The sequence below is a fragment of the Oncorhynchus keta genome, unplaced genomic scaffold, assembly GCF_023373465.1.
Source record: "Oncorhynchus keta strain PuntledgeMale-10-30-2019 unplaced genomic scaffold, Oket_V2 Un_contig_5916_pilon_pilon, whole genome shotgun sequence".
In the NCBI taxonomy this organism is placed as follows: Eukaryota; Metazoa; Chordata; class Actinopteri; order Salmoniformes; family Salmonidae; genus Oncorhynchus; species Oncorhynchus keta.
In genome coordinates, this window is record NW_026288583.1 from 121,563 (window position 1) to 133,939 (window position 12,377).

Consider the following 12,377-nt stretch of genomic DNA (forward strand, 5'->3'; position numbering starts at 1 on the left):
ACTGGTTACAGTGAGAAGCTTTCTCTTGAGCGGACAACTTGATGAAAACCAGTCAATATTCCGGTCCCCAAGAAAGCAGACCTCTGTTTACATCACATTCACTTATCAAGCATTTCACACAAACTCAGCAAAAAAATAAATATCCTCACACTGTCAACTGCATTTATTTTCAGCAAACTTAAAATGTGTAAATATTTGTATGAACATAAAAGATTCAACAACAGACATAAACTGAACAAGTTCCACAGACATGTGACTAACAGAAATGGAATAATGTGTCCCTGAACAAAGAGGGGGTCAAAATCAAAGTAACAGTCAGTATCTGATGTGGCCACCAGCTGCATTAAGTACTGCAGTGCATCTCCTCCTCATGGACTGCACCAGATTTGCCAGTTCTTGCTGTGAGATGTTACCCCACTCTTCCACCAAGGCACCTGCAAGTTCCTGTAGGAAGGGTACCACATGAGGGAGGAGGATGTCTTCCTGTAACGCACAGTGCTGAGATTGCCAGCAATGACAACAAGCTCAGTCTGATGATGCTGTGCCACACTGCCCCAGACCATGACAGACCCTCCACCTCCAAATCAATCCCGCTCCAGAGTACAGGCCTCGGTGTAACGCTCATTCCTTCGAAGATAAACGCAAATCCGACTATCACCCCTGGTGAGACAAGACTACGACTCGTCAGCGAAGAGCACTTTTTGCCAGTCCTGTCTGGCCCTGTGATGGTGGATTTGTGCCCACAGGACACACTTGCCGCTGAGCACTGATGGAGGGATTGTGCATTCCTGGTGTAACTCGGGCAGTTGTTGTCATCCTGTACCTGTCCTGCAGGTGTGATGCTCGGATGTACAGATCCTGTGCAGGTGTTGTTACACATGGTCTGCCAATACGAGGACGATCAGCTGTCCATCCTGTCTCCCTGTAGCGCTGTCTAAGGCATCTCACATTACTGGCATTGCAATTTATTGCCCTGGCCACATCTACAGTCCTCATGCCTCCTTGCAGCATGACCAAGGCACGTTCATGCAGATGAGCAGGGACCCTGGGAATCTTTCCTTTCCTTCAGTCAGTAGAAAGGCCTCTTTAGTGTCATAAGTTTTCAGAACTATGACCATAATTGCGTACCGTCTGTGCTGAGTTTATTATTTAGATACTGACTTATCACTTGGTGGCCTATAGCAACTCCACAAAAGAAAAGGCTTTAGATATGCCAAGTGAACCTGCAACCACAACACTTCAATAACACTTGACATAAGATATTCTCTAAGTATGACAGGGATATGGCCCTGAATATATACAGCAACACCTCCCCATAAGCATTTATGTGTCTCTTCTATCAATGTTATATCCTTTTATTGCACTGCTGTATCATCAAATGAATTATCTACGCGAGTCTCAGAAAAGGCAAATATATGTTATCTGATGTTAGCAAGTTATTGATTTCATGAACCTTATTTTTAAGGCTACATATATTATTATGGGCTATTTTCAGCCCTTTCTTGGGTAGCTTAGAGATAGACATCATTCTGAAGAGCAAACGCACACAAAAAAAAATTCTACATTCAGCAGTCCATTAATCAATTGGTGTGTGTCCTGCAGGGTTGAAGCTACGAACTCATAGGCTTGGCTCTCTCATCCCATCCAGGCTTCTGGGAGGGAGGGTGGACAATGAGCCTGTCCTATGGACCAGGGTGCATTACATACAACAATATACTATTATTGGAGTTCCTGTGTGTGGTCGAGGGTCTCATGACATTCCAAATGGACCCCTTTCCCTAGAGCTCTATCGGCACTGGTCAAAAGTTGTGGACTATAACTGGAATAGGGTTCCATAAGAGAGTTATGTTGGCCCATGTTAACAATGCACCAACCCCTAACCCTTACCCCCTGTGGCACATTTGGAGATCTGGAGGCAATTAGCGATATGCTAATAGTGCCACCTTTCCCTGTCATAGGCTTGATGAAATGTTCACCATAATGGATATCCAATCCTTTCAGATCTACAGAACTGCTTAACAGGGTAACGTCTGGAAGCATGTCAATATTAGGGAAATGACTTGGCAGCTTTCTGTCAAATTGGTTAAAAGAAAAGAGAGTTTGATCATTTTTAGAGCTGACAGATTTCTATTGGACAGTATTTACTCGATTTGTAAATAAGGGCACGGGGGTTATTCCATTCACAATGAGTACTTTGGTTCTAATTTATATTCTGTGGATTCAGTATGTTATAGAGAGAGAGAGAAAAAGGAGGGGCAGAGGGTTACAGTAGAAAGGAAGGGTCCAGTCTGGGACTGGCAATCCTCAGCTAACCACCTCTGCTCTGGGCCTATGTGTGTGTCCACCTACACAAAGCGGTGCTTGTCCATCCTAGCTCTGCGCCGAGCACTGAGGGCCACTGTCTCTGCCTCTGTGCTGGTGAGGCCGGGGAGAGAGAAAACAGCCCCTTTATTTAAAACTAAACTCCACTTCACATGGGAATGATTACTGCGATTATCCATCTCCCTTCCTCTCCTGTCCACTCCACCCGTCTATCCTCGTGTGGATTAATTGTGGAGACACACCCTGGCTACAAGCCAAACATGGGCTCAAATACTATTTGAAATATTTCAAATACTTTGAGCAATTGCTTTAGCCTTCCTGGAGGGCCTGTTCCATTGCAGGTTCAAGCAAGCACAGCTAAAGCATTTGAAATGATTTAGAATAATATATGAACCCAGGTCTGGCTACAGGTAAGCCATCATCTTTGGGGAGTTGAGACTCTGGATGTATTCACTGCATGTTGCTGACTTCATTAGTATTACGGTTACATTCTGACAAGACATATGAATGTTCCCGAATGTTGTTTTAAACACATGTTTTTTTTCCTTTGTATTATATTTGATCAGATCTAATGTGTTATATTATCCTACATTAATTTACATTTCCACAAACTTCAAAGTGTTCCTTTTCAAATGGTATCAAGAATATGCATATACTTGCTTCAGGGCCTGAGCTACAGGCAGTTCGATTTGGGTATGTCATTTTAGGCAAAAATTGAAAAGAGGTTCAACAGTTTCTGGGTAGAGGGAATTCCAAATGTTGACACTCCTTTTGTCTGTTTGTTTGTGCGTGTATAGAGGGAATTCCAAAGTTGACCCCTTTTGTCTGTTTATTTGCGCATGTATACACCGATTATATAAAACATTAAGAAAACCTGCTCTTTCTATGACATAGGCTGACCAGGTGAATCCAGGTAAAAGGTATGATCCCTTATTGATGTCATTTGTTAAATCCACTTCAATCAGTGTAGATGAAGGGAAGCAGACAGGTCAAATAAGGATTTTTAAGCCTTGAGACAAGGATCGTGTATGTGTGCCATTCAGAGGGTGAATGGGCAAGACAAAAGACTTAAGTGCCTTTGAACAAGGTATGGTAGTAGGTGCCAGGCGCGTTTGTAACAAGAACTGCACCGCTGCTGGATTTTTCATGCTCAACAGTTTACTGTATGTATCAAGAATTATCCACCACCCAAAGGACATCCAGCCAACTTGACAACTGTGGGAAGCATTGGCCTCAAAATGAACCAACATCCCTGTGGAATGCTTTTGACACCTTGTAGAGTCCATGCCCCGACGAATTAAGGCTGTTCTGAGGGCAAAGGGTGTGTGTGTGTGTGTGTGTGTGTGTGTGTGTGTGTGTGTGTGTGTGTGTGTGTGTGTGTGTGTGTGTGTGTGTGTGTGAGTGAGCGTGCGTACAAGTTTCTTTCTGTGCATGTGTGCACGTGTGAATAAACCAAGTGGTACATCAGATACAGTACCGTGTGCATGTGTGTATTGACTAAGAAGTCCAGTATTAACTGGTGTGTGTGAATTCGTATGTGTGTGTTCATGGATGGTTGTGGTGCTCCTACCTCCCAGGGCATGCTCTGTCATACTCAAACACAGAGACTCCAGCCGGTTGTTGATGTCTGGTTCCGTCACTGGCACTTGGAGATCTGGAGAACACCACCACAATGTTACAACAACATACACACAACCAACAGGCGAGAACAACACTGCAAAATTACAACAACGTACACAGAACTAACTACGAGGAGAGCTCTGCAACATGACATCAACATACACACAACCAACTACCTGGAGAACACCACCAATGTTACAACATACCCTCAACCACTGTGAAAGCTCAGCTAAAATAAAAAGCTAAACAAACAACTGAAAGAGTATGATAAATGTGTGTATACCCATACATAAAAAGGCCAGGTAAAGACCCCCAGAACGTTCCAACATCAACATAACCACTGTGAAAATAGCTCAAAGACTTTACAATCAAAATAATGATGTATTTTTTCACAGTCCTCTACAAACCACAAAATACCACATCAGAGTCTACTATTCCCATTGAGCACAAAAAAGAGTTGAAATGAAGTTCATCAAAATGTCTCGATCCCAATACTTTAACCTTTCCTAACACCACCACACCGAAATGGCAGCAGACAAAGGAATGAATTATCATGGGCTCCAAATCCCAGTTTTGTGCGGGGCGGGCGTCGTAACAATGACCTCCATTCAACCACACTGCGTGTGCCGTGCTTAATCTGATTACACTACACCGCCAATTAACCAACTGTCTACACATTACACCCCTTAAATACAATACCCAGTCATTTGGGTTACTCAAATTGGGGTGGTTTGTTGCGCATGTGTGAGTGTATGTGTACTTCAAGTTCAAAGTCACCCGTTCCGCCACAAGGGGGACCCATAAACTCACCCCCCCAAAGAAAAACTGTCTGAGACAAGTTGCTAACTTGTTAGCCTAGCAGCCCCCTCAGCTCAGTTGTGAGCTCCTTAGCTAGCTATCACAATGGGATATCTAGGCCATCGGTTAGCCTTAAGCTGCTCCTGCCTGCCTTAAGGGGAGTCAACGCAGCCCGGGCGGCTGTGAAAATCCCTTGTGGGTAGAGAGAAGAGCAGAGTTATGCACTTGCCGTCGCACTGGCTGGATAGACAGAACAGTCAGCCACTGGCTATTTTTAGGCCTCAAATCCTGGCCCCTCCACACACACTCCCCTTACTTCATCCCATCATTCTCCCTGTATAGTCTCTGTTTTAATCAATCATTTAATCTGTCTAGCGTCAGTTTGAGAAATAGGGGAGAGAGAGAGAGACAGAGATTGAGAGAGGGCGAGTCCAGGCCTAGCTTTCCAGGCAGCTACATACTCTGGCCCGGCTCCAACTCCAGCCACCCCCGAGTGCATGTGCAGTGTGTATGACTCTGCAGAGCTGTAGAAGTGAGGGAGAAAACGAAGGAGGGAAAGAGAGAAAGGGTGCCAGGGCTGCTCAGCCACCCAGCACAAAGAGGCTCATTGTAACAGTCCACTGACTCTTCCCTCATTCCCTTCCTCACATACGGCTCTTTCCCCCTGAAACCGCCCTCCCTCCTCCTTCCTCTCCATTCTAAAAAAGGGGGAATACTCTTTGGTTCCCTATGAAAGACAGGCCGGAGAAGGAAATCCCCGCTGTCACATTGATGTCCAGTTTATCCCGCGGCTACGGCTGAAAATAGAATTAAGGATCCAGCCATTACAGAGCAGAACATTGGACTTGAATGGGATCTTTACCTCAGGCTGTTGTCCTGCATTGGTATGCAGATGAGAGCAGTGTGTGTAATGCCCTGTGGCATTACAGCATCTGTCTCCAGGCTAACACTGAGGAAGGTAGCACTGAGGATGTTAGGCTGCTGAGAGCTTATAAAAGATTAAGAGATGGCAATACAAAAAGGAGAGAGAGGGAAAAGAAAAAAAGAGGAAGAGAGAAAGGAGAGGCTAAGATAAAGAAAGAGAGGAACAGAAAGATAGAAAGGACACCTTGTACAGGTGTATGTATCGTGTAACCGTGTAACTGAGTGTGCACGTGTGTGTGATTTCTTACCAGACTGCTGAAACATGACCATGGTGTGTGGCGTGGTGTGGACAGGCAAGGAGCGGGTCCTCTGCACTGAGCTGTGGGTTCGGCTGGGCATGCTATTACTGCCTCCGGGGTTGGCAAACCATAAACCCTGTTGAACAAACTGATAGTCACACAGACAACCACAACAGACTGATAGCCCTATGAGCACAATATGTTTAAAAGACGTTGTGCTTGGTTGAAAATACTTATTTTTTTGTTGAAAATATGTTGAAACCATGACTTTTCAAAGTTTTGTGCTCACTAGGAGGCTAGAGGTCATATATCTTTGGATCATTAGAACATATAAACTGGCACAATTCCAAAAACGGGTGCAACAAATCTAACCACTAACAGACAATGTTGGGAAATCTATTAATGTCCCTATGACGGCAAAATAATATCATGATATACAGTTCTGCACATTGTTGGCGATACTTGAAATACCCACCCCCCCACCTTGGCCCCCTCAAATTGCAGTTTGAGACCCCTACATTAGACAAACTACTGAGAGCACCTCACTCAATAAGTACAATTTAATTTATATTTAAAAATGACATTTCACAATACTTCAGCATGACTTATAGGCCAATAGTCCGACCTTTTGGTTTACAATTTCAATCATGAGCAATATACATTTTGGTTACACTCTGATCAAAATGGACTCACATTAATTTCCGCAAAATTGTATTAATTAGGACTATCACATAACTAAATACACACCCGGGGGTGGCTTTATAAAAGTGTGTAAAAACTAGGGGAGGGCACACCAGGTGTTTTCACTCTAGCCTAGAACTACTGAGCCATTATAAAGTCAACCTTTTCTGGTTCTCCCTATCTCCTCCCCTATATTTTTCTCTCCCCCCGTTTAACCTCAAACTACTGACACTTTAGCCGTGCGGATACCTCTCTGTAACCTGCCTATTATACATTCAACCTTCTCTCTCTCCCTCTACTCCCCTCCACCACTCACCACTCTCTCTCTCCCCACTCCCTCTGTCTCGCTGTCCCCCTTTCCCGGCCCTCCCATACAGAGAGCCAGGGAAAAACAGGAAATGCCTGTGCACTGTTCTCACTGCCTCTGACTAGCTCACTTGCTCTCTCTCCTTCTCCTCCCTTTCCCCTCTGCTCTCCGTCACCCCTCCCCCTACACCACCACCGCCCTAACAATGACTCACCCTGGTCTCTCTCCCCCCTCCTCCCCTTCCTACCTCCTTTCTTTTAATACGCACATTCCATACTTTTTTATTTAGTCCCAAAAAATGGTCGGCCGGAGAAAGTGTGTGGACTGTGGAGGAAGCGGTTTGGAATTTCCTCCCATTGTATGGATGCATAAAGAAATGCAGAATGGGAGCATAGCAGATGTGTGCCAGGTTATCCCTGCTGTGGAGTGGAGAACTGTTCCAATGAGCACTAGTGATGTAGGGTCTGTGGAATGCGGGATCCGCCTACAAGTTCCAGCCACTTCACCCGACACGCCACTGACGCTGCCTTTCTTTCCCTCCGCTGTTGCGTTTTCCCCCTTATGGTTGTATTTGTTTCTATGACTGTCTTTACAACTATGTAATTCACAGGGAATGATAGTTCGGGACAGATCTGAAAGAGGGTATTGTTAAGGAGTTTGATTATTTCTCTGTGTGATGGGATGATTCCAGAATCCAGACACTTGACCAAGTAGTGGTTTTCTCCCTTTTTCCCGCTGTATATAGGCATATACGCAGCACCTCTTCAGTATGAGAATACAATAACGTTGTTGTTTCTGCATGTAGGTCCCCTTTGTATCACTACCCTTTATATCACTACCCATTTTCCACTACTGTAGTGAACCAAATTGTGATTGAAGCTGATAGGGATGTCCTCCCATTAAAAAGGTAGGCTTACTCAGCAATATAACATAACCTTAAAAATCCTTTCAGATCTAAATGAATGGCCAAAATCTGGAAATGTGAGGTTGACTCAGACTTTAGACACTACACATTAATGTTAATCGGACACTTGTGAAAATATTTGAGTTGAGGACGCCGACGTGGGCAGATGCGAGGGGCTAAGTAAGATAAGGTTAGATCGGGCGTTTGGGGATCGGGGATATACCGTCCCTGCCTAAAAGGGAGACTCTGCAATGTAACATCACAAAAGAAGAACTCTACATCAATTGCATAGGCTAGGGGTAGTGGCTAAGTGCCTAGGAGAAGTTTACAGTCAGAAGTGTCCCCACCTGTCGTCCCTGCTTGAGACCGGTGGAGGTGCTGCTGGCGCTGCGCGGCGTGGGTCCCAGGAGGCCGGCGGTGCCCAGCAGGCCAAGCCTGGCGCCGGGCAAGCTCCGTGAGGGCATCTGGAACTGGCGCAGGCTTCGGCGGGCCGACATGCTACTGCTGCCCCCCACGCAGCCCGCCGTGGGGAGAGAGTTGGACTGGCCGAAGCCCCGGCTACTGCTGCTGCTGCACGGAGAGAGAAATAGCACTTGGATCATCTTTTTTTTTTAAAGAAATAAAAAGGAGGTAAAGCACTTTGTGACAACTGCTAGTTTAAAAGGGGCTTTATAAAATACATTTGATTGACTGAGGAGATGGGAAAGTTGGAGAAAGCGTGGTCGCAGGGAACCCTGATCTCCGGAGTGGAGTTGTATATGAGTCAAGAACAGGGGGAGTAATTGCCACTCGAGAACAGGCTCTGTAGCTACATTATTTGACCTTTTAAACATTTAGCCGAGGAAGTCGTTGAGTAAAACTTGGAGGTGGTGATAATAATAAGTGTTGGTAATAAAAAGTGACGCTGAAAACAGACACACATCCAGAATGATTAAATCCAGATAGAGAGGAAAAAAAGGAGTCAGATGTGGGTGAGACAGAACAGATGGTGTCAAGAGCAGGAGGAGAGGTTAGTCCGTCTCTGTGTATATATATATATATATATATATATATATATATATTTTTCTCATTTTGTCTGTCATAGTTGAAGTGTACCTATGATGAAAATTACAGGCCTCTCATCTTTTTAAGTGAGAGAACTTGCACAATTGGTCGCTGACAAAATACTTTTTTGCCTCACTGTATATATCATTATACAGTGGCAAGAAAAAGTATGTGAACCCTTTGGAATTACCTGGATTTCTGCATCAAAGTCACAACAATAGACAAACACAGTCTGCTTAAACTAATAACACACAAACAATCATATGTTTTCATGACTGTATTGAACACACAGTGTAAACATTCACAGTGCAGGCTGGAAAAAGTATGTGAATCCTTGGATTTATAACTGGTTGACCCTCCTTTGGTAGCAATAAAAAATAAAAATAAAAGATCTGCACAATGGTCAGGAGGAATTTTGGACAATTCCTCTTTACAAAACTGTTTAAGTTCCGCAATATTCATGGGATGTCTGGTGTGAACCACTCAAGGTCATGCCACAGCATCTCAAATCGGGTTTAGGTCAGGACTCTGACTGGGCCACTCCAGAAGGCATATTTTCTTATTTTGAATCAATTATTTTGTTGATTTACTTCTGTGTTTTGGGTCGTTGTCCTGTTGCATCATACAACTTCTGTTAAGCTTCAATTGGAGGACAGAGAGCCTTACATTCTCCTGAAAAATGTTTTGATAAACATGGGAATTCATTTTTCTGTCGATGATAGCAAGCTACTTTACAGTTTGGGAGGAGGTTTTGATGTTGGTGTGCTGTGCCTTTTTTCTCCACACATAGTGTTGTGTTCCTTCCAAACAACTCAACTGTAGTTTAATCTGTCCACAGAATATTTTGCCAGTAGCGCTGTGGAAGATCCTGGTGCTCTTTTGCAAACTTCATACGTGCAGCAATGTTTTTTTTTGACAGCAGTTGCTTCTTCTGTGGTGTCCTCCCATGAACAGCATTCTTGTTTAGTGTTTTATGTATCGTAGACTTGTCAACAGAGATGCTAGCATGTTCCAGAGATTTCTGTAAGTCTTTAGCTGACACTCTAGGATTCTTCTTAACCTCATTGAACATTCTGCGCTGTGGTCTTTCAGGCATCTTCGTAGGACAGACACACCTAGGGAGAGTAGCAACAGTGCTGAACTTTCTCCATTTATAGACCATTTGTCTTACCGTAGACTGATGAACATCAAGGCTTTTCGAGACAATTCTGTAACCCTTTCCAGCTTTATGTAAGTCAACAATTCTTCTGAGATCTCTATTGTTCAGGGCATGATTCACATCAGGCAATGCTTCTTGTGAATAGAAAACTCAAATTATGTGAGTGTTTTTTAATAGGGCAGGGCAGCTCTAACCAACAACTCAAATCTCGTCTCATTGATTGGAATCCAGGTTAGGTATCTCCTGACTCCAATTAGCTTTTGGAGAAGTCATTAGCCTAGGGGTTCACATACGTTTTCCAACCTACACTATGAATGTTTAAATGATGCATTCAATATAGACAAGAAATATTTGAAAACCAATTTATGCAGAAATCCAGGTAATTCCAAAGGGTTCACATACTTTTTTTGTATATACACTACCGTTCAAAAGTGAAGAAGAGACTCCGGGATGCTGGCTCTCTAAGCAGAGTTTCTCTGTCCAGTGTCTGTGTACTTTTACCCATCTTAATCTTTTCTTTTTATTGGCCAGCCTGAGATATGACTTTTTATTTGCAACTCTGCCTAGAAGGCCAGCATCCCAGAGTCTCCCATTCACTGTTGAGACTGGTGTTTTGCGGGTACTATTTAATGAAGCTGCCAGTCTCAAACTAGACACTCCAATGTACTTGTCCTCTTGCTCAGTTGTGCACCGGGGCCTCCCACTCCTCTTTCTATTCTGGTTAGAGCCCATTTGTGCTGTTCTGTGAAGGGAGTAGTACACAGCAGTGGACCAGATCTTCAGTTTCTTGGCAATTTCTCACATAGAATAGCCTTAATTTCTCAGAACAAGAATAGAGTGACGAGTTTCAGAAGAAAGTTATTTGTTTCTGGGCATTTTGAGCCTGTAATCGAAATCATAAATGCTTATGCTCCAGATACTCAACGAGTCTAAAGAAGGACAGTTTTATTGCTTCTTTAAAAATCAGGACGACAGTTTTCAGCTGTGCTTAATATAATTGCAAAATGGTTTTCTGATGATCAATTAGCCTGTTAAAATGATAAACTTGGATTAGCTAACACAACGTGCCATTTGGAACACAGGAGTGCCGGTTGCTGATAATGGCCTCTGTACACCGGTGTAGATATTCCATAAAAAATCTGCTGTTTCCAGCTACAATAGTCATTTACAACATTAACAATGTATTTCTGATCAATTTGATGTTCTTTTAATGGACAAAAAAGGTGGTTTTCTTTCAAAAACAATGACCCTAAACTTTTGAACGGTAGTGTATACATATTTCTGTCTATGTGTATCCTTTTGTGTGTGTGTGTGTGTGTGTGTGTGTGTGTGTGTGTGTGTGTGTGTGTGTGTTGGGGTCTAATCTACCTCCTCTGCGCCCGGTAGCCCGCCATGTCCAGGAGAGTCTTCCTGGGAAACGAGCGGAACAGCTTCTGCACCTGCTGTTTCCATGACAACAGCCGCTTCTTCTGTGTCTCAGTGAACGCCTGAGGGAGGAGAGGGGAAAGGAGAGGTTGCAGGGCCAAAGAATAGGAGAAAGACCATGACTTAGCTTTGTTTATTTAGATTTTTTTATGGCCCCACTACACTAGAAATATACTGAACAAAAATATAAACGCAACATGTAGTGTTTGTCCCATGAGCCGAAATAAAACATCCCAGAAATTCTCCATATACACAATAAGTTTATTTCTTTAAAATAGAGCACACATTTGTTTACATCCCTGTTAATGAGTATTTCTCCTTTGCCAAGATAATCCATCCACCTGACAGGTGTGGCATATCAAGAAGTTGATTAAACAGCATGATCATTACACAGTACAAACAACCTATGGTGACAATAAAAGGCCACTCTAAAATGTGCAGTTTTGTCACACAACACAATGCCACAGATGTCTCAAGTTGAGGGAGCATGCAATCGGGATGCTGACTGCAGGAATGTACACCACAGCTGTTGCCAGAGATTTGAATGTTCATTTCTCTACCATAAGTTGTTTTAGAGAATTTGACAGTACGTCCAAACCGGCCTCATAACCACAGGCCATGTGTAACCATTATTATTATTATTTTTTTTTAACCTTTATTTAACTAGGCAAGTCAGATTCTTATTTTTAATGACGGCCTAGGAACAGTGGGTTAACTGCCTGTTCAGGGGCAGAACGACAGATTTGTACCTTGTCAGCTCGGGGGTTTGAACTTGCAACCTTCTGGTTACTAGTCCAATGCTCTAACCACTAGGCTACCATGCCAACCCAGGACCTCCACATCCAGCTTCTTCACCTGCGGGATCGTATGAGACCAGTCACTCGGACAGCTGATGAAACTGAAGAGTATTTCTGTCTGTAATAAAGCCCTTTTGTGGAGAAAAACACATTCTGA

The 12,377-nt window shown here is 43.6% G+C and overlaps 1 protein-coding gene across 3 annotated transcripts in view; it reads right to left on the reverse strand.

Moving 5' to 3' along the window:
* samd4a (sterile alpha motif domain containing 4A) overlaps window positions 1-12,377 on the reverse strand; it is a 108,326-nt gene that overhangs the window by 29,845 nt on the left and 66,104 nt on the right. For all 3 annotated transcript variants that reach the window (XR_008121519.1, XM_035743422.2, XM_035743421.2), the window contains 4 exons: window positions 11,367-11,485; window positions 8,143-8,365; window positions 5,913-6,039; window positions 3,893-3,976 (listed from right to left, as the gene is read on the reverse strand). Coding sequence is in view for 2 of the 3 variants with exons in the window: in XM_035743422.2 (XP_035599315.1) it covers window positions 3,893-3,976; window positions 5,913-6,039; window positions 8,143-8,365; window positions 11,367-11,485 (553 nt within the window). In the remaining variant the exon portion in view is untranslated. The remainder of the gene's footprint in view (window positions 1-3,892; window positions 3,977-5,912; window positions 6,040-8,142; window positions 8,366-11,366; window positions 11,486-12,377) is intronic.